Source organism: Pseudophryne corroboree, chromosome 8 (assembly GCF_028390025.1).
Source record: "Pseudophryne corroboree isolate aPseCor3 chromosome 8, aPseCor3.hap2, whole genome shotgun sequence".
Lineage (NCBI taxonomy): Eukaryota > Metazoa > Chordata > Amphibia > Anura > Myobatrachidae > Pseudophryne > Pseudophryne corroboree.
In genome coordinates this window covers 392349641-392372236 of record NC_086451.1, presented here as the reverse complement: position 1 = coordinate 392372236, position 22596 = coordinate 392349641, and the positions used below count along the sequence as shown (strand labels likewise).

At 46.4% G+C, this 22596-nt stretch overlaps 1 protein-coding gene across 1 annotated transcript in view; it reads right to left on the bottom strand.

Annotated features, from left to right (window-relative positions):
* Positions 1-1871: 1871 nt before the first annotated feature.
* The window catches only part of LOC134949243 (cytochrome P450 2F2-like), a 207246-nt gene continuing 186521 nt past the window's right edge, over positions 1872-22596 (bottom strand). The window contains exons 7-10 of the mRNA XM_063937719.1: positions 19948-20089; positions 19663-19847; positions 19448-19589; positions 1872-2875 (exon numbers count right to left, since the gene is read on the bottom strand). Coding sequence (XP_063793789.1) covers positions 2679-2875; positions 19448-19589; positions 19663-19847; positions 19948-20089 — 666 coding nt within the window. The 3' untranslated portion in view covers positions 1872-2678. The remainder of the gene's footprint in view (positions 2876-19447; positions 19590-19662; positions 19848-19947; positions 20090-22596) is intronic.

Genomic DNA, 22596 nt, shown 5'->3' with positions numbered 1-22596 from the left:
ACTGGAGAAGATCGGAGTACCGGAGTGTAAGACGGTGAGTAACCACGGTCTGAGTGTTTGGTTGTGTTTCTTTCTATCTCCCTTCCTTCAGGGCAACGGTGAGCCTTGCACAGCTGTGCAAGGCGGAATTTCCACCTGGTGCGAAAGTGCCGATAGGTGAAATTCGGGCTCTGAGGCGGACGCCGGTGATGACCCCCACCTAGCCCGAAGGTGCATTTCCCTCAGCCACATAGGGTATTGCGGTCCACGGTTTGGGGAACGGTATTCAACGGTCTTCTGCCTCTTAGGTCGTTGGTGCCCAGGTCGTCCAGAAGCGTTTCCAGGACTGTCGAGAGTTCCGGCACCTGCGAGTGAGAGCGTGCGGCGTCCGGTAAGTGGTACGCCTACACCTGCACGGCAGCAGGCCCTATACGCCCCGACGTTGCCCTCTCACAGAAGTTAATAATACTATAGGTCCAAATGACATAATTGTAGCTATTTTTATGAATTTTCAAGAAATCCAAAACGAGATCCAAACCAAAACAGTTGATGGTGAACCTCCATCTTTTGCCTTTCTATCCAGATTAGTGACTAAGTGGCACAGAGAAGCTACATGAAATACCATTGTATGAATTCAGGGTACCTGTGCACAGGGCGATAGAGAGCCACACCGGGCCCTGCTAAAGGAGGCGTGGCTTAAAAAAGCGGCGTGACAACACCCTTTACTATTAAAATATTAACAATAATATAATTGCGGGGTCACAAAGTGGGGGGGGGATTTTAACACAGGGGGCGGGGGGGGCACCTGCTTCCTACCTTACTTTATCAGGAAACAGGTCCCTCCTTTCCTGCCTGCACCATCCTCCCGGTGATACTTAGAAAGATGACGCTGGCCACTAGGAGCAAAGACTCTGACACAGTGCCAGAGTTTTTGCTTACTTTGTGCGGTGCCATTTTCCCGAAGAAATCAGCGGGTAGATGGCACCGCTGCCGGCCATACTACACGTATACTGGGGGGGGTATCGGCCCTGATCCCCCTCTGGGCCCCTCCAGTGGCCCAGGCCAGGTTAATATGTACTCGCTCCCCTCCGTCTCTCGGCACCACTGCCTGTGCATTGCACATTTGTCATATCACTGATGTAAATAAAACACGTATTTTGTGAAAAAGTCTCTGGCAGGATACTTGGTGCTGCTAAGTCACAGTCTGTAGCACGCCAAACATGGCTGCTCAGCACAATTTGAGGATCTGTACATGGGGGTTCATTCTGAGTTGTTCGCTCGCTAGCAGATTTTAGCAGCATTGCACACGCTAGGCCGCCGCCCTCTGGGAGTGTATTTTAGCTTAGCAGAATAGCGAAGAAAGATTCGCAGAATTGCAAATAGAAAATTCTTAGCAGTTTCTGAGTAGCTCCAGACCTACTCACAGATTGCGATCAGCTCAGGCCGTTTCATTCCTGGTTTGATGTCACAAACATGCCCTGCGTTCGGCCAGCCACTCCCCCGTTTCTCCAGACACTCCCGCATTTTATCCTGGCACGCCTGCGTTTTTCCGCACACTCTCAGAAAACGGTCAGTTTCCGCCCAGAAACACCCACTTCCTGTCAATCACACTACGATCACTTCAACGATGAAAATTCTTCGTTCGGACGTGAGTAAATCTACTAAATTTTGTGCTAAAATACTAACCGCATGTGCACTGCGTACCATGCACATGCGCATTTTTGCCATAATCGCTCCGTTGCGAAAATCGGCAATGAGCGAACAACTCGGAATGACCCCCATGATTAGTCATCTGTGATCATGTTACATTGTAACTCCCATGATGCAGTATCTCAAGATAGTGTTTTAATCAATTAAGGGACATACTGCCATGGCTTTTTAGAATTGTATTTTCTTTATTGATTATTGTTTGTATAATATTTTTATTAGGGTTTTCACAGAACAAGAATACCAACAAAACCAGTATACATTTGGCAGCGAAAAAGACATTCCACTAAAAAACAATTATGGTTCTAAAAGTATACAATAAAAAGGGTTGTTTCAGCATGAATAACCATATGAAAGCTACAGTACTATAAAATTTAAAGCTACTATAAAGTTTAAAGCTACTATAAAGTAGAGATGAGCGGGTTCAGTTTTACTCGGATTTACCCGAATCTCCTTATTGGCTATCGGACGTCACGTGATTTGGTTAGCCAATAAGAAAAATCCAGAAAAAAAGAAATGGCGATAATTCTTGCGTAAAGAACCAAGTAAATCCGAACCCGCTCATCTCTACTATAAAGTTGGTATCCAACTGTAATGTTACATGCTGTAAGTGCTGGGACCTTTTTCTTAGTTTCAGCATCTGTTTTCATTGGGGGAAAACTTTCGGAAGAGTAAGTAAGTATAATTCTTTCATGTGCTCACATCATATTGTTACATGCCTGGGCAACCATTAAATTATTTTGGAATGAACTAGCAGGCTCTGACTTTCCTAACTAAAACATAATGTGCATTATTTGACATATCATAATTCATCCTTTGGCCAAGCCTAGTTGTCAAAATAAAATTAATATCTATTAAACCCATCACTGGTGCTTATTTCTGCAAACCAGACCAGTGAAGTCCACCGCTAGCTTAGGTAGATAATGGCACCCTTTAGTCAAGAATATGTAACGAATCCCAACAGATGCATGCAAAATTATTCTTTAATCATTTTACTTTTCAGAGCATAAACGAGGTAAAAGGCAAATTTCATAGTTGGGAGGGATGTGTGCAAGCCCCACTCCCACTGGTGCCACTGAGATCTCCTCAGGGGGGACCGGTGACTTGATGGTAAAGCTTTGCAGCAGTGTGGTGACATACAAGAAAATTTCCATAACTGCCAGGCTCATTCCAGGACAAATTCTCTTGCCTGAAAAGATATGAGAAGCAGGAGACAAAAGATGATATACAATAGACATAGACCAACTAGTACCGTATAGACTCGAGTATGAGCCGACTTTTTCAGCACTTTTTTTTGTGCTGAAAAAGCCACCTCGGCTTATACTCGAGTCAGTGGCAGTGCAGTGTGACAGGCAGAGCAGTGTGAAGGAGGGACACGGAGCGCACAGCGCGCGCCTCTCCTGTGTCCCTCCTGCATCTCCGGCGGCAGCGGCGGGTCTATTAAAGGAAGTACCCGTTCGTGACCTCTGATCACGAACCGGCACTTCCTTTAATAGACCCGCCACAGCCGCCGGAGATGCAGGAGGGACACAGGAGAGGCGCGCGCTGTGCGCTCCGTGTCCCTCCTTCAGAAGACAGCGCGGGATCGACGGAGGGGTAAGTAACAGGCACTGGGGGAGGGGGCATATGTGGCAGCATGAGGGGCATATGTGGCAGCATGAGGGGCATATGTGGCAGCATGAGGGCATATCTGGCACTGTGGGGCATATCTGGCAGCATGAGGGGCATATCTGGCAGCATGAGGGCATATCTGGCACTGTGGGGCATATGTGGCAGCATGAGGGGCATATCTGGCAGCATGAGGGCATATCTGGCACATCTGGCACTGTGGGGCATATTTGGCAGCATGAGGGCATATCTGGCACTGTGGGGCATATTTGGCAGCATGAGGGCATATCTGGCACATCAGGCACTGTGGGGCATATCTGGCAGTATGAGGGCATATCTGGCACTGTGGGGGCATATCTGGCAGTATGAGGGCATATCTGGCACTGAGGGCTGTGTACGGCTAGAGCTGCATTTCCCACCCTAGGCTTATACTCAAGTCAATAAGTTTTCCCAGGTTTTTGTGGTAGAATTAGGTGCCTCGGCTTATATTCGGGTCGACTTATACTCGAGTATATACGGTAATACTCGTGTTTCATTTCCTATTGCAAACACTAACCCTTATATAGCCAAATCATTCAGGCATTTTTAGTCTTTACAAATTCTTTATGGATGAGCTCTAACTATAAAAACAAATTACTAATCTACGCCCCAAATCTGAGGTATATTAGTAATTACATCATGGAGAAACCGAGAGTGGGTATTGGAATTTGATGTCTTACCCAACCGCTGCTCAAGAATGTCTAAGTGTGACTAGTGTCCGATCCGAGTATGTTATCTAGGTATATATTGATTCCTTCCAAATTGGAAGAAATATTTGAACATACAGTAATCTGTAACAATTACTTCAACTAATAAAACTGGATGAGGTTTAAGGCATCTTGGCATCAGGGCTAATGTCTTTCTTAGAACTCAGGGGCAGATATATTAAGCCTGGAGAAGTGATAAATCAGTGATAAGTGCAGGGTGAATGCACCAGCCAATCAGCTCCAATATGTAAATTGACAGTAAGGAGCTGATTGACTGGTTTGTTATCACCTTGCACTAATCGCTGCCTTATCACTTTTCCATTCTTAATACATCTGCCCCATAGAGACCAATTCTAGATTCCTTCTACTGACTGTTATGAACATTTGCAAATTAGACATTGGATACTGGATAATCCAAAACATCATCTTACTTTGCATTAGTCACCACCATTATCAGTTACTTCACTTACAAATGGTCAAGCTAGGGGTGGCATTTGTTTCTGGTATATGTAAGTAATTATGTTTGATAATTCATTAAAGTACTCAACTCTATTTACAAATAAGAAACTGTCTTACACCTGTATATCACTATAGATCAGTGGGGATGCATATTTATGACTGAACACCACAGGCGGTATATAATAAAGTCCGAGTTCTGCGGTCATGCGGGATGCCGACCGAACTCAGACTTTTTTTTTAAAGGGGCAATCATGTACAAGGCATGGTTTGGCCTTGTACATGATTGCCCCTTTAAAAAAAAGTGTGAGTTTGTTAGTAAATGTGTGTTTTAGCCCCCAAAACACAACATCGATTTAGAACAATTTTCAGCGATCAAAAATGTATTTCATAAAATCTACCTTTTGTAAATATACCTCATGGTCTCAGAAATGTATTGGGGTGTGGTGACTGGGAGGTGACTGTTTAAACACATGAAGATGTATCATCTTATGGCGTCTTATGGGTGTGTTGCAGGTGCGATGAATAATTGGTTACAAATGCAGACTTAGATTGGAGGCCATTCTCTTGCAAAATATTTGCCCCTAGCACGTGACAAGTGCAAGTTTCGATGGTGCATCCAATGGTTAAATGGCGCACCAAGCATGACTGTTCCGTCTAAGATGCTGAAAATGGGCGTCCCAGTTCTTGCACATTCAGAGTTCAGACTCATATTTGTGCACCAGGGGGTTGAGCTGATACCAACATTAGCATATAGATGGAAATGTGACTACGACAATGGGCCTAAATCAGACTGCATCGTTGCAGTGGCAGCGATCGCAGTCTGGATCCCTATGTGGAATGCGCTCGCATCCCAGGAGCCCAGTGAGATGATAAAAGCATCTCAGGGGCTGCGATTGCCTCTGCCTGACTGACAGCCTGAGGTGATCATGGGGCGGGAGAGGGCCTTCTAACGGTATACGGAACTTAGGTCGACAGTCATTAGGTTGACCACTATTGGTCAACATGCATTATGTCGACTTGGTCTATAAGTCGACATGGTCACTAGGTCGACATTTACTAGGTCGACATGGGAAAAGGAGGCATGTCTGGACAATTGCGGGGGCAGGCCACGGCAGCTGTGTGATGTCACACGCAGCAGCTGCGACCCGGGACGCGGCGAGTAGCGGCCTGCCAGTGCGCTTTTGCACCCTTGCAGTGGGGTAGGGCCAGACATGCGGTGTGGACTAGCCCTGTGCTGGGCGTCATCCCGCATGTCTGAGAAACTGATCGTAGATGTGCTAAATTTAGCACATCTACGATCAGATCTGAATTACCCCCAAAATCACCATAGGGACCATCTTTATTTATAAATACTTCCCTGTCTCCAGCAGTGAGCCCGAAATATATTACAGCTATGCAACTAACACGGGCACACATCCTGATAAATATATATATATATATATATATATATATATACTGTATATATATATAAATATATATATATATATATATATATATATATGTATAATTTAAATTAGAAATAGATATAAAACACCAAGAATAAAAAAAATGAAAATCCCCTAGACATTTAAAAAAATACTTTATTTGGAGAATAAAGCATTGTTTAACTTGTTTTCATGTGTTACTGCAATCTTGATCGCAATTGCAAAATACTGTAGGCATTGCAGCCAAACAATTATTGGAACATGGGGGGTGATTCCGAGTTGTTCGCTCGCTAGCTGCTTTCAGCAGCATTGCACACGCTAAGCCGCCGCCCTCTGGGAGTGTATCTTAGCATAGCAGAATTGCGAACGGAAGATTAGCAGAATTGCGAATAGAAATTTCTTAGCAGTTTCTGAGTAGCTCGAGACTTACTCCTACACTCCGATCAGTTCAGTCAGTTTTGTTCCTGGTTTGACGTCACACACACGCCCAGCGTTCGCCCAGCCACTCCCCTGTTTCTCCAGACACTCCCGCGTTTTTCCCTGAAACGCCTGCGTATTTCCGCACACTCCCAGAAAACGGTCAGTTTCCTCCCAGAAACACCCACTTCCTGTCAATCACACTACGATCAGCAGAACGATGAAAAAACGTAGTTACACCGTGATTAAAATACCAAACTTTTGAGCTAATTTACTTGGCGCAGGCACGCTGTGTACATTGCGCATGCGCAGTTTGCGACTAATCGCTCCGTAGCGGAAAAAAATAACGAGCAAACAATTCGGAATGACCCCCATGGGGGATAATTCAGAGTTGATCGTAGCAGCAAATTTGTTAGCAGTTGGGCAAAACCATGTGCACTACGGGGGAAGGGCAGATATAACATGTGCAGAGAGAGTTAGGTTTGGGTGGATTATTTAGTTTCTGTGCAGGGTAAATAGTGGCTGCTTTATTTTTACACTGCAATTTAAATTTCAGTTTGGACACACACAGTGGTGCAAGTAGAAAAAATGTCTTACAAGTATTGTGTGTGCGTGCCTTCGGCGCGAGCCCAAAAATGGGTGTGGCCACATGTCACATGGGGCATGGCCAATGGAAATGGGGGCGTGATACACGTATGGGGGGAGGGGCAGATACACATATGACCCCAATAGTGCCAGATACACGTTGCCCCACAGTGCCAGATATACATTGCCCCACAGTGCCAGATATACATTGCCCCACAGTGCCAGATACACATTGCATCACTGTGCCAGATACACAAATGTCCCCAGAGTGCCAGATACACATTGCCCCACAGTGCCAGATACACAAATGCCCCCAGAGTGCCAGATATACATTGCCTTACAGTGCCAGATACACATTGCCCCACAGTGCCAGATACACAAATGCCCCCACTGTGTCAGATACACATTGCCCCACAGTGCCAGATACACAAATGCCCCCACTGTGTCAGATATACATTGCCCCCAAGTGCCAGATACAGAAATGCTCCCACGGTGCCAGATATGCCCCCAGTGCCAGATACAGAAATGCCCCCAGTGCCAGATACACATGTCCCCCCAGTGCCAGATATGGCCACAGTGCCATATACACATGTCCCCCCAGTGCCAGATATGCCCCCAGTGCCAGATACACATGTCCCCGCAGTGCCAGATATGCCCCCAGTGCCGGATACATGTCCCCCCAGTGCCAGATACACATGTCCCCCAAGTGCCAGATACACATGTCCCCACAGTGCCAGATATGCCCCCATGGTTTTGCCAACTGCTAAAAAAAATTGCTGCTGCGATCAACTCAGAATTAGGCCCATGGTGAAGCTATCTCCAGCAAATCATATAGCCAGTTGCCCAGCAGGTCTTACCACTGACGATATCACTGTTATTGCCTGCAGTAAACAAGATAAAGGCCTGTCAGCAGGCAAAACCATAATTTTTTTGCATGCAATAAGGCTTTTTGAGTGCACAGTTGATTTCTGGACAATCCTACCTTCAAGGTACTGTTAAAGGGGACATTTATTACAGAGGGATGCGGTTAAGATCTCTGCGTCGGGTTCCCAATAGCCACAATCCTGACATATTCTCCCCCTGTGGGTGTCCATGACACCGATAGAGGGAGACTAAAAATTTGGCAAGCAAAGCGAGCCACAAGGGGCTTCTTTGCGCTCGAGCCGCTGCCGGCATTCCGGTGGCCGCCATCCCGACGTTGGGATTATGACTGTCGGGATGCCTGCTGCCGGGATATCATACTGATTCCCAGGGCCAGTGCTATGGTGTCCGGCACCCTCCTGCAAACTGTAAATTTGCGCCCCTCCCTCAGACACAGAGGTGATACAGTGACTGGGACGGAACACAGGGGTGATGGCACACACAGGTATGCCTGACTTGGTTCACACTGTTGAATCCCATTAGTCCTCACTTATCCACCACAAAAAACGACGCAGTCGTGAAGTGTCCTGGGTATACCTGACCCCAGAGCTCCTCATGGCTACGTTGTTTTTTAATATACATGCAAAACACACACAGGTACATACTCTGGCAACAGAAGTTTAAAACAAGATACATTTTTATTTTGGAAATAAATAAAAAAAATACAATAAAATATAAAACCAATCAAGCATACTCCACAACAGAAAAAGACACACCCTCCCCTCCCCTATAATACCAACCCACCAGGGGCGGATCCAGAAGAAAATGATAGGGGGGGCACCATGGAAGGGGCAAGTACATTTGCGTGCGGCTTCGGTGCATGTGAGGTGGCGCTTCTTATACAATGCCCACAGTTGTAGCGCTCATTATGCAATGTCCACTGTACTGGTAGTGCCCCTTATATAGACCCCCAAGTAGTGGTGCCCCTTTTGCAATGCCCGTATTGCCCCCAGTAGTAATGTTGCCTGTAGTAATACCCCCAGTCATTATGCCCCCAGTGGTAATTCCCCTGCAGTCATGACCCCAGTAGTTTACCCCCCCCCTTTAGTTTAGCCTCCCAGTGGTAATGCCCCCAGTAGTTTAGCCACCGGTAGTAATGCCCCCCTGTAGTTTGCCCCATTGTAGTTTAGTCCCTGTATGTATGCCCCCTTGTAGCTTAGCCTTCAGTAGTAATGCCCCCAGTAGTTTGGCCCCTGTAGTTATCCCCAGTAGTTTGGCCCCTGTAGTTAAGCCCCCAGTAGTTTGGCCCCCCTGTAGTTTAGCCCCCAAGTAGTAATGCCCCTGTAGTTAAGCCGCCAGTAGTAATGCCCCTGTAGTTACGCCGCCAGTAGTTGGCACCTTTGTAGTTGGCCCCCAGTAGATGCCCCCCAGTAATAATGTCCTCCAGTAGTTTGCCTCCAGTAGTAATGCCCCTTATGAGTTTGCCCCCAATAGATGACCTCCCAGTAGTAATGCCCCAGTAGATGCCCCCCAGTAATAATGCCCCCAGTAGATGCCCCCCAGTAAAAATGTCCCCCAGTAGCTGCCCCCAATAGATGACCCCCCAGTAGTAATGCCCCCAGTAGATGCCCCCCCAGTAATAATGCCCCAGTAGCTGCCCCCAATAGATGACCCCCCAGTAGTAATGCCCTCAGTAGATGCCCCCCAGTAATAATGCCCCAGTAGCTGCCCCCAATAGATGACCCCCCAGTAATAATGCCCCCTACGAGTTTGCCCCAATAGATGACCCCCCTGTAGTAATACCCCAGTAGATGGCCCCCAGTAAAAATGTCCCCCAGTAGCTGCCCCCAGTAGACGACCCCTCAGTAGTGATGCCCCCAGTAGATGCCCCCCAGTTATAATGCCCCCAGTAGTCCCCCCCCCCCAGTAGTAATGCCCCTTGTTGATGCCCCCCCAGTAGTAATGTCCCCCGTAGTTTGCCCCCAGGAGATGCCCCCGCTGCATTAAGGAAATAAAAAACATACTTACCGAGCCCCGTTCCCGCGCCGCTGAAGTCCTCCTTCTCCCCGGGCGTCCGCTCCTCAGTCACTCAGCAGCACTATGAGAGAGACGTCATGACTGACGTCTCTCCCATAGCGCACAGTGACAGCGCCGGAAGCCGGAGCTCAGTACTGAGCTCCTGCCTCCGGCTGCCGCTGTGCAGGGAGACGGGCGCCCGCTGGTAACACAATCTCAGCGGGCGCCCGTCATCTCCCTGTGCGGCGCCGGGGGAGAACGGGACGGAGGCCAGAAATGACAGGGGGGGCACGGGCCCGAGTGCCCCCCCCCCTGGATCCGCCACTGCAACCCACTATTTAAAAAGGTCTTTTTTTTGTTTAGAAAAAGACACACTCTCCCCACCCCCCTCCCTATAATACCAACCCACTATTTAAATAGGTCTTTTTTTTTTGTTTAGCACAGATTGCTCAGCACAGATTGCTCAGCACAGATTGCTCAACACAGATCTCACGTGTGTATGGGAGATCTAGACACCGGGATGTTCAAGGGACATCTCCCGTGCTAAATTGCTCAGAACACATCTCTTGCAGAAATCTCTCTGTGAGTATGGGCCTTAACAGATGTTACTCTCTTTGTAACTGATAAGGACAAATAACTAGAAGTGTTTTAAACAGAGTAAAGGGGGTTACTCACGGAGCGATATTCTAAGCAATCTGACTAGATTGCTTAGAATATCGGCAGGATCGCTCCGTGTGTAGCCCCCTCGGCGATAGCGATGCGCGGCCCCGCACATCGCTATCGCCGCTGCTAGATTGGCCTGCATGCAGGCCAATCTAGCGGGTCGCTCACTTCACCCGCTGGGTGAAGTGAGCGGCCCCCCCGTCTCCCCCCGCACGCTCAGCACAGATCGCGCTGTGCTGAGCGGCAGGAGAGATGTGTGCTGAGCGGTTCGCTCAGCACGCATCTCTCCTTGATCGGCCCGTGAGTACTGGGCTTAAGAATTGTTTTCAAGTGTCCAATTTGTAAATCCACATACAGTATATTAAGCCCAGTACCCACGGGCCGATATAGGAGAGATCTGTGCTGAGCGTGCGGGGGGAGACGGGGGGGCCGCTCACTTCACCAGGCGGGTGAAGTGAGCGACCCGCTAGATTGGCCTGCATGCAGGCCAATCTAGCAGCGGCGATAGCGATGTGCGGGGCCGCGCATCGCTATCGCCGAGGGGGCTACACACGGAGCGATCATCCCGATATTCTAAGCAATCTAGTCAGATTGCTTAGAATATCGCGCCGTGAGTACCCCCCTTTAGGTAGAATTCAAGTAGACACGAGTTTCATCCTGTGAAGTCCCACGTTAAGTTTACATGCACATCGCACGATATTTACACACATGTGCACACACGCACGTCAGCCCACCGGGGTCTTCCCTTTTGGGCCCTAATAATTGCTCTATAAGATCAGAGAGTTTATCGGATCGGCATACCCTGTCGCATAGTGTGTAACTAACTTTAGGTCTAGATGCAAACTGAATGAGAAATTCCATTGTCAAAGCGCCAACTGTTGACATTCATAATGTCAAAGTGGGTAATTCAGACCTGATCGTTGGGCAGCGATTTTTGCACTGCTGCGATAAGATAGACACTGCCTACGGGAGGAGTGTATTTTAGCTCTGCAAGTGTGTGATCGCATGTGTAGCAGAGCTGCACAAACAAATTTTGTGCAGTCTGTGCACAGCCCAGGACTTACTGAGCTGCTGCGATCACATCATCCTGTCCGGGACCGGAATTGACGTCAGGAACCGTCCCTGCAAACGCTTGGACACGCCTGCATTTTTCCAAACAGTCCAAGAAAATGGTCAGTTGACACCCACAAATGCCCTCTTCCTGTCAATCTCTTTGCGATCGCCCGTGCGTTCGGAAATTTCGCACCATCCCGTCGCTGATCGGCTATCCCTGTTGCTGTGGTCCGTTGCGCCTGCACAATTGCAATGCATACACATGCGCAGTTCAGATCTGATCGCAGGCTGTGAGAAAACGCAGCCTAGCGATCAGGTCTGAATCCAGTGGCAAACGCAGGATTTGCATGGGGGGGTTTCCAGAACTGGGCGGAGCCAATCACGGGGGTGGGGACTGAGGTGACCCAGTATATGCTGGGTCCGTAAAACTAGTGTGTCTGTGTGTGTGTGTGTATATATATATATATCTACACATATATATATATATATATATACACATATATCTACACACACACATATATATATATATATATATATACATACACACACACATACATATACACGGGTGGTCTTCAGTATGCCGGCGGTCGGGCTCCCGGCGACCAGCATACCGGCGCCGGGAGCCTGACCGCCGGCATACCGACACTTATTCTCCCTCGTGGGGGTCCACGACCCCCCTGGAGGGAAAATAGAATAGTGTGGCGCGCGTAGCGAGCCCGCAAGGGGCTCATTTGCGCTCGCCACACTGTTGTAAGCCGGCGGCCGGCCTCCCGGCGCTGGTATGCTGGTCGCCGGGAGGCCGGCCGCCGGGAGATCGTAGTGAACCCATATACACATATACATAGCATATTAAACATGCATACATATATATATATATATATATATATATATATATACACACACATACAGTACACATATATATACACATGTATATATATATATATATATCATATGTGTGTGTGTGTGTGTGTTTATATGTATGTATGTATGTATATACATGTGTATATATGTAGGCACATGGATATATATGTACTATAATTAAAATAAAGTAAACTTTTATTGCACTTGCAAGTGCCACCAGGAAGACAGCAGGCTGCAGAGGACGCTAGACAGTCATTAATAATACTCATGCAGCTAAAATAAAAAAATAAAAAAATATATTTTTTTTTAGTGGAGGGGGGTTTCTGGGTACTCGGAAACCCCCCCCTGGGTGCGCCACTGGAATCGGCCCCAATATTCTGTCAATGTCATCTGCCATGTCAATATTCAGATCATGCAAACATTTTGGTGCCAACATTCTGAATGTCAGCTTAATACACCACAACCAGCAAGTATATATCAGGAAATAATGTTTAGAGAATTTTGGGGCACATTCATATTTCTCTGTTGTGATTTTTTTCAATTTTATGTACACAAGTAAAAAAAATTCCCATTAATACAACACTTCAACATGTCCAACATTATGAACCCATTTTTCTACTTTTTAGAGGGAAGTGAATTGTCTTTATTGCCCATATTTTCCTAGTTAAATGCACCTAAATACATTGGCCCTCATTCCGAGTTGTTCGCTCGTTCTTTTTCATCGCATCGCAGTGAAAATCCGCTTAGTACGCATGCGCAAAGTTCGCACTGCGACTGCGCCAAGTAACTTTACTATGAAGAAAGTATTTTTACTCACGGCTTTTTCTTCGCTCCGGCGATCGTAATGTGATTGACAGGAAATGGGTGTTACTGGGCGGAAACACGGCGTTTCAGGGGCGTGTGGCTGAAAACGCTACCGTTTCCGGAAAAAACGCAGGAGTGGCCGGAGAAACGGTGGGAGTGCCTGGGCGAACGCTGGGTGTGTTTGTGACGTCAACCAGGAACGACAAGCACTGAACTGATCGCACAGGCAGAGTAAGTCTGGAGCTACTCTGAAACTGCTAAGTAGTTAGTAATCGCAATATTGCGAATACATCGGTCGCAATTTTAAGAAGCTAAGATTCACTCCCAGTAGGCGGCGGCTTAGCGTGTGTAACTCTGCTAAATTCGCCTTGTGACCGATCAACTCGGAATGAGGGCCATTATTATTTACTAGATTACCAGCCCATTTAAATGACATAACAGTGATGTCAGTTGAATTGCTCCATCAGGCACAATCTAGTGGCCACTGGCACGAAATATAGTACACTTGAATTCCTCCCACATAGGTAAGGAGCAGCCTTTTATTATATAGGATTTGGAGGGGTATACCAGAGGTACAGTACTGCACCATGCTCCAACATTTAGACTGAAGCAAGGACTTCTCCAAGTTTTCACCTAGCATGAACATGCACAGCAAAATCAGCAATATCTCCCACTGAAGCTTAACACAGATTTCAAATGAAACAGAATATAGTCACCTATACTGTACTTAGGGGGTTATTCCGAGTTGATCGTTAGCTGCCGATGTTCGCTGCATAGCGATCATTTAAAAAAACTGCAAAACTACGCATGCGTATGGGGCGCAATGCGCATGCGCTGCGTACGGGTACAAAGAGCATCATTGTTTTGCACTGCTTCTTGCGACGATTCCATTCGCACAGCTGATCGCAAGGAGATTGACAGGAAGTGGGAGTTTATGGGTGTCAACTGACTGTTTTCTGGGAGTTTTTGGAAAAACGCAGGCGTGTCCATGCGTTTGCAGGGCGGGTATCTGACGTCAATTCCGGGACCTTCGTCGCAGCAATCATCGCACAGAATAAGTAACTACAGGTCTTGTTTTGCACAAAATGTTTTTGTACCGCTCGGCTGCACAGGCATTCGCACTCTTGCAAAGCGAAAATACACTCCCCTTTTGGCGGTGACTATGCGTTTGCACGGCTGCTAAAAGTAGCTAGCAAGCGATCAACTCGGAATGACCCCCTTAGTGCCTAATTCATATTTGTATGCAAAGATGTTTTGCGTAATAATACAATGGGGGTCTATACAGATGTAAGACCCATTTTGCGCATGTGCAGAATGGGTCTTGCGATGTCTCTTGCAGCCCCTTTTCAGCCACAGCACGATTGACATGCTGCAGCATTTGGGGGGCGGAGCGGGTTGGCCCCTGTTTTGAAGGTATGACAGATCCTGGGTCTGTGCTGTCAGATGCAGACTTCCTGGACCTGGGTGTCCAGATCCAGCAGCCATCCTGAGCAGGGCCGTCTTTTCACATGGGCTCAATGGGCCCTTGACCAAGGGCCCCAGGAGAATAAGGGGCCTAGACTGATATCCGAGGGTCCCCTTTTTGCAGGGGTACCAGATACCAGATTTTTGAAAATCATCCCTAGGGAACCTGAGATATCCGACTTCTAAGCAGTGGTCCCCATCCGAGCCTGGTAATTACTCTTCCCAGTCAGATATCTCGGGTTCTGTCTGACTTAAACTGGGACTCTCCCCATTCGGGGGACACCAGCAGCTTGTCTCTGCTACGCCCAGAACCGGAGATATCAGCCTTCCAGCAGCTGGTCCCTGCTCCAGCTCCACACGCCTTGTGTGCAGTTTTATATATTCATTGGTGGATTGCTCTGGCTACTGAAATCTGATCCCCAAGTCCCCAGTACCTCCTGAAAGGTGGGACTCTCTAGTGGTTTATCCCTTTGAAAGATAAGAAATCTAAAGTATTTCCAGGAACTGGAAATATTTGCAGTCAAGCAAGCTGCACTCCCACCGGAAAATTATGAATACTAAGCCCACTCCACCATCCACCCCTCCCCTAATAATTAAACACCGCCTACCACTCTGGAAGTCATATACCAGGGCCCCTTCATTCATCTCAACACCCCCTTCTACAGTTTAGTGTTCTCCCTCCCGCCTCATCTCCCACCATCTATGCAGTAAAGGAGTAATTAGCAGAAATTACCGCTCCAGGTCCTACATGCTGAGCAGAAGATAAAACACCCCCTACCGCCCGCGGGATATCAAAGCTGCCGCTGATAGCACCTCCCACCCCTACCGCTGCAGGATGAGTAGGAGCCCCAGTGCATTGCTTTGCCCAGGGCCTACACTGCTATTAAGACGGCCCTGATCCTGAGTAAGATTCAGCTTATGGAGGCTAGTCGTTGCCTACAAACATCGCGAGTTGTGAACAATGGTCGAATGAGCAAAAGGTCAGCATGTGTTTTTTAGGTTTTTGGAGTGTCAATTTTGAACTTTTAGCAAATGGACCCCCAATTAGTGTACCACATCCCTTCGCATGGCTTGCTTTGCTCACCGTGCTTTGGGCTACTGTGATGCTCAGCACCAGGACCATAACTAGGTATGTGCGGAGTGTGCTTTTGGCAGCACTTGTCAACTATTTTTTTTAATTACTTTCACTTGTAGCTCCCCCCCTTTTTAAAGCCCAGCATCTCCTGACCGCCCCTGTCTCCTTCCCCCACCCCTTCCATCACTAATACCTATATAACAGTCATACTGTGAGGACATGTGTGTACCTACCAAGACTTACCGCATTTACAACAACAACAAGCCCTGGTTCAATGCCCAGCTCAGGCAACTTCGTCGAGCCAAAGAGGAGGACTATAGCAGCGGTGACAGAGCACTATACAACCGTACTAGGAACTCTCTGACTAAAGGAATTAGGCTAGCAAAAAAGCGGTTCTCGGACAAGCTGACAAACGATCTCTCCACCAATGACCCCGTATCTGTATGGAAAGGAATGCAATCCATAACCAACTATAGGAAAACATCAAAGTCCACCGCCATGCACCAAGACCTTGCAGATGAACTGAACCACTTTTATTGCAGGTTCGCAAAAGAAGTCCCCTGCAACCCAAACAATCACCTCTACGATGCCCCGAACACCGACGGCCAACCCCAGGCACTGCAAGTCACCCAAGAAGAGGTGGAGGCATTGTTCAAAAGGACCAAAACCAGGAATGCTCCGGGTCCTGACGGAGTGTCACCATCTGCCCTAAGAGCATGTGCGGGTCAGCTCGCCCCCATATTCACCAAGATCTTCAATAAATCGCTGGAGCTACAGAAAGTCCCTTCCTGCCTCAAAAGGTCTACTATAGTCCCGGTCCCCAAGAAACCCACTATCACGAACCTGAACGACTACAGGCCGATAGCACTGACGTCTGTGGTCATTAAAACGTTCGAGCGTCTGGTTTTGAATCACCTGAAAACTGTGACTGGCCCCCAACTGGACCCCCAGCAGTTCGCCTATCGCTCGAATCGGTGTGTCGAGGATGCAGTCAACCTGGGCCTGCACTACATTCTACAGCACCTAGACATTCCCGGTACCTACGCGAGGGTCCTGTTTGTCGATTTCAGCTCGGCCTTCAATACAATCGTCCCCAGCATCCTCCACCCCAAATTACTTCGCCTAGGGGTCCCAGAAGCTACCTGTTCCTGGATAATAGACTTCCTGACAGATAGGACACAGGTGGTGAAAGCGGGGGAATTCACCTCTCAAGCGCGGTCCATCAGTACAGGGGCCCCTCAGGGCTGTGTCCTCTCACCCCTGCTCTTCTCCCTGTACACAAATGACTGTACCTCAGAGGCGCAATCAGTAAGGATCATCAAATTTGCCGATGACACCACCGTCATCGGCCTCATCAAGGATGGGGACGAATCGGCCTATAGACGGGAAGTAGACCGGCTGGCCCAGTGGTGCATCCACAACAACCTTGACCTCAACCCCCTCAAAACTGTCGAGATGATAGTGGACTTCAGGAAGAAGTCATCTAGTGCACCTCCGCTAACGATTGCTGACAGTGTGGTATCGCTAGTGGACTCCTTCAAGTTTCTAGGGACCACAATCTCCAGGGACCTTAAATGGGGGTCCAACACTGACGCCACTGTTGGGAAAGCGCAGCAGAGGTTGTTCTTCCTCAGGCAACTAAGGAAGTTCAACATCCCACAGAAGCTCCTGCTCCTCTTCTACTCCGCGATTGTGGAGTCGGTACTGTGCGCCTCGATACTCGTATGGTACAGCTCCGCCAGCGCGAGGGACATATGCAGGCTCCAAAAGGTGGTCAGAACCGCAGAGAAGATCATCGGGGCCGACCTTCCCTCAGTCCAGGACCTGTACTTGTCCAGAGCTAAAAAGCGGGCAATGAAGATAGTAAAAGACCAGCTACACCCCGGCCACAGCATGTTTAACTTGCTTCCTTCAGGCAGGCGTTACAGGGCTGTCCCCGCCAGATCCACCAGAAGCCTCAAAAGTTTCTTTCCCCAAGCTGTCCGCCTGCTGAACTCCTGAACAGTGACTGACTAGACGTACATGTAACTCACTTGTGTCCCTACGGTATACCTATCTGTGTAACTTTACTTGCCCCCCCCCCCCCCCCACACACACACACACACACACACACACACACACACCTGCTTACCTGTTACCTACTTGGCTGTTGTATAGCAAACCGAAGACAAATTCCTAGTATACGTAAGTATACCTGGCCAATAAAGCTGATTCTGATTCTGATTCTGATTCTGATGTTGAGAGCTCTTTGTTATCACACTGTCCTTTATTACATTTCAAGATGCTGACATACCTGGGATTCAAACCCATTGCCTGTGGCATTGCAATCATTGAGCTATTTGCCCTTACATAGAAAGCTAGAGACATCTAAGTTAGAGAATTCTTATTATTTCAAGCTTAACTTGTTCTTTGGGGAAAAAAAAACATAATCAGCATTGCAGCTGAGCAGATCTATGTAGTGTGCGGCTGAAAGGGATTGGATGTGTGGCTGCACACTACATAGATCTGCACAATTGCAATGCTGATTATTTTACTTTTACCAAGTGCAGGTAGCTTAACATTTTAGAAATCTCATAGATTTTATGTAGGATTAAATAGCTCAATGAGTAAGCTATTTTACTAGAATGCAACAATCAGTATGAATCCTGGGTATGGCAGTATATTGAAATGTGCTATTTAATAAAGGGTACTGTAACTGAATAACAACAAGGTCTCAAGTTAAGTGTGGTATAAAGAGGATTTTATGTATTTTTTCTTTTTGGTTCAAAATATGTCATGTCCCATTCCTCGCCAGGGCATGTGCCTTATGCTCCTATTGGAAAAAAGTCAAGTTACTGCTCTGCTCGGCACAGGTTACCATTCCCAATTACAGTCCATGTGGATGGCAAAATATGAAAAAGGTATAAAACTGAAAAAAAATTCTAAAACTCAAACCAACCATATGCTTTGTCGACCATTTTCATGTCGACCTTTTGACCATGTTGACCAACAGTGGTTGACCTACTGACTGTTGACCTTTTTACTGTCAACCTAAAGACCAAATACTGGGCCTGATTTAGGTTTGTTAGCGAGGCAAAAAAGCAAAAAAAAGGGCAAAACCATGCTGAACTGCAGGTGGGGCAGATGTAACATGTGCAGAGAGATATAGATTTGGGTGGGTTATACTGTATTGTTCTGTGCATTGAAAATGCTGGCTGCTTTATTATTACAATGCAATTTAGATTTCCCCATCCAAATCTAACTCTCTCTGCACGTGTTACATCTGCCCCACCTGCAGTGCAACATGGTTTTGCTCAATTGTATGCTTTTTTGCTTTGCTAACAAGCCTGACTCAGGCACACTGTCCATATTTTGACTTTGAAATGTAATACTTTATAAAAAAGTATATTATACACATGCATCCTGTGAAGCATCCAGCTTTCACTCACTTCAATTAATTCAAAGACACAATGAAACATTATAATGTCATTACAGCACTTTAGGAAAAATCTTGCTTTATCAATATGGAATGGTCTATTGGTCTCAAAATTGCGACTGCTACCATATATCCCTGATTAACTCCAGTACTTACATTAAAATACATTATTATTTTAATTCTGTTTCAAACTATTCCCACTCCTGAAATCAGAGATTGCAGATTAGGGGTGTCTCTCTACTTAGTAACATTCATACCATCCATCCTACCAGTACAGGAGGGGGATCTGCAGAGACAGGGTGACTCTCACCTGCTGAAAATGGCATCAGTGCATCGTTCTTCTTAAACTTCCCATTTTCATCCAAAAAGTTGTTTGGGTTAAATTCCTTTGGGTTGTTGAACTGGGACTTGTCATTGTGTGTGCCTGTCAGCAGTGGGAGGATGGCTGTTCCCTGGCGATGTGAAGAAAATAAGGTAAAAACACTTGTTAATTTTTTTTTTTCATTTTCTTTGTACTAGGGTTACCTTGCGCAGTGTATAATTGCGAATCTGGGTGTCCTTTGTCAGCTCATGTTGAAGACTCAGTGGAGCTACATCAGCAAATCTCTGAACCTCATGTATAAAAGCTTCAGTATAAGGCATGTTATGTCTGTCCTCATAATTTGGAGAGTGACCACCAAGAACATCGTCTACCTCTTGGTAGACCTTCTCTGTGGAGACAGAATATGACATCATTCCTCATTCTTGTATGAAACATCTATCTGGTATAATGATGACAATGTAATTGTTTGTCCTGAGCAAAACGCATACCTGCTACATTGGGGTGTTTCATGAGTAATAAAAGCGCATAACACAATGTATTGCCCAAGGTTTCGGTTCCACCGAAGATCAAGATCATGACGCTCATCAGCAAAGTGTTGTAATTATAATAGGCAGCTTTGTTTTTCTGTTCCTGGGATATGAAAAATAATGAGGATTTAGGGAACATGGGAAGGCATAAATCACATAGGCATTCTGTTGCAGGCTATGAGATTAACAATAAATATATAGTGAACCTTGGAAGCCCCAACAGAGTTGAGCATAGGTTAAAATACAGATGTATAGACCTATCTATCTATCTATCTATCTATCTATCTATCTATCTATCTATCTATCTATCTATCTATCTATCTATCTATCTATCTTTCTAAGATAGATAGATAGATAGATAGATAGATAGATAGATAGATAGATAGATAGATAGATAGATAGATAGATAGATAGACATGTGAGGCAAATACCACTGGCTCAACATAAAATCTACTGAACCATAAGGACTAGGACTTTTGGAGAGTAGCTTGCTTTTGTGACGTACAGTAGGCAGCCATTAGGAAGGGATTTTATTCAAAATTACACCCACAAAGGGGTTAAAAAGTGAGAAATATGTAATTCCCCCCCTCACAGAGGAGAGTTAAGACATCCCACCCAGCAGGAGCTTTAAAGAACACATAGTGCTGGCGATACCAAGTCGCGGAGGGGGGGAGGACACAATGGGGGTCATTCTGAGTTGATCGCTAGCTGCTTTCGTTTGCTGCGCAGAGATCAGGCAAAAAATCTGCACTTCTGCGCATGCGGCACAATGCGCAAGTGCATCGTACTATTACAACGAATTATGACGTTTCACACAAGGTCTAGCGAAGCTTTTCAGTCACACTGCTGGCCGCAGAGTGATTGACAGGAAGAGGGTGTTTCTGGGTGTCAACTGACCGTTTTCAGGGAGTGTTCAGAAAAACGCTGGCATGCTAGGAAAAATGCAGGCACGGCTGGGTGAACGCAGGGCGTGTTCGTGACGTCAAAACAGGAACTGAATAGTCTGAAGTGATCGCAAGTGCTGAGTACTCTGCGCTGAGCGCAGAGCGCTAAGCGCTTAGTATGCTACTCTGAAACTGCACAAAATAATTTTGTAGCCGCTCTGCGATCCTTTCATTTGCACTTCTGCTAAGCTAAAACACACTCCCAGTGGGAGACGGCATAGCATTTGCACGACTGCTAAAAACTGCTAGCGAGCGATCAACTCGGAATGACCACCAATGTTCTGTTACTGAACTTCCTTGCAGTGGCAGTTGCAGAGCACACCATTATTTAAATAGGGGAGCCATATTAACTGCCACCCCTACACACTATCAAATATTGCTGAATGTGACTTCCGTATCTGAATAATGGATTGCTCTAAAACTGCCACTGGCAAGGAAGTGCAGCCTTATGGTTCAGGAGATTTTGTGATGAGTCAGTGGTAGTTGCCTTTTATTTATATATATATATATATATATATATATATAGTCAACGAAATGGTGTACAGGTGCACTGGTCAATGTTCAGTTTCCACTTAGAAAATGGAAAAGAATCCTCAAGGTCGTCAAAACTCTGGGATATAGCATTGGTTTTCTAGCCTTTCAAAAAAAAAAAAACGCTGCACCCCTCCTGTAGAAACTACGGACTCCTGGAGTGAGATACTCTAGATACAGAAACAAAAGGAGGGGGCGCACATAGTGCAAATCACTTTTATTTAAAACAGGTAAAATTTCTTTAACAGAGGATCCACATTAACACATAGGATCACTGTGACATAAAATCCACATTAAATGAATGAGACTCGTACCGAGATTCTCACCTGTGTGGACTGGTTACCACATGATGTATACAAAGTAAATGCTCCAATCTCTCCCTACCGGGAAGAGCTGTGCTGTACTGGGAACCGGGACCTCACACCGCACCAGCAGCTTACAGGACAACGCCGAGGCTCGTCGGGACACCAACACAGGCAAAAGGCACCTTGGAGATGGGTACGTCTAGCAGACCACGCCTCTACCAGTTTTGCATGTAGCTTCATCAGTACACATCGTCTGATGAAGCTACATGCGAAACTATCTAATGCGTTGCGATCTAATACACCAGATATAACCTGGTTGTATATACCTACCTCAACTGGTACAATTAGAGGTGTAGACGGTTTATCAAGTTATTCCCACCTCATTGTCTGAGCATCCGATTTATGTACCCCCGAAGAAGTCCCATTAATGAACGAAACGTGTTGGGTCAATCTATCTTTCTGCATTTGTGTCCCTCAGTGAATCTGTACCTACAAAGAAACTGAATGCAAAATTGGATAAATCCGAAGACACATCTTTGTGAAACCTTATTGATGCTCTTGATGTTTTATATTATTTTTATGAATAAATTTGACTTGAATGTATTTGAGACTTATTGTATACCACTGCAATTAGGTACATGAACAATTCCATTAATCTAGCACCCTCAGATCTGTGCATTTGACATTATATATATATATATATATATATATATAGTCAGCTGGTTTCTTATAAATAAGAAAAGGGCGGAACTCCAATAAACATGTGAAAAAGATTCTTTAGTAGATACTCATCTGTGTCAACGTTTCAAGGCTCGCAGGCCTTTTCATCA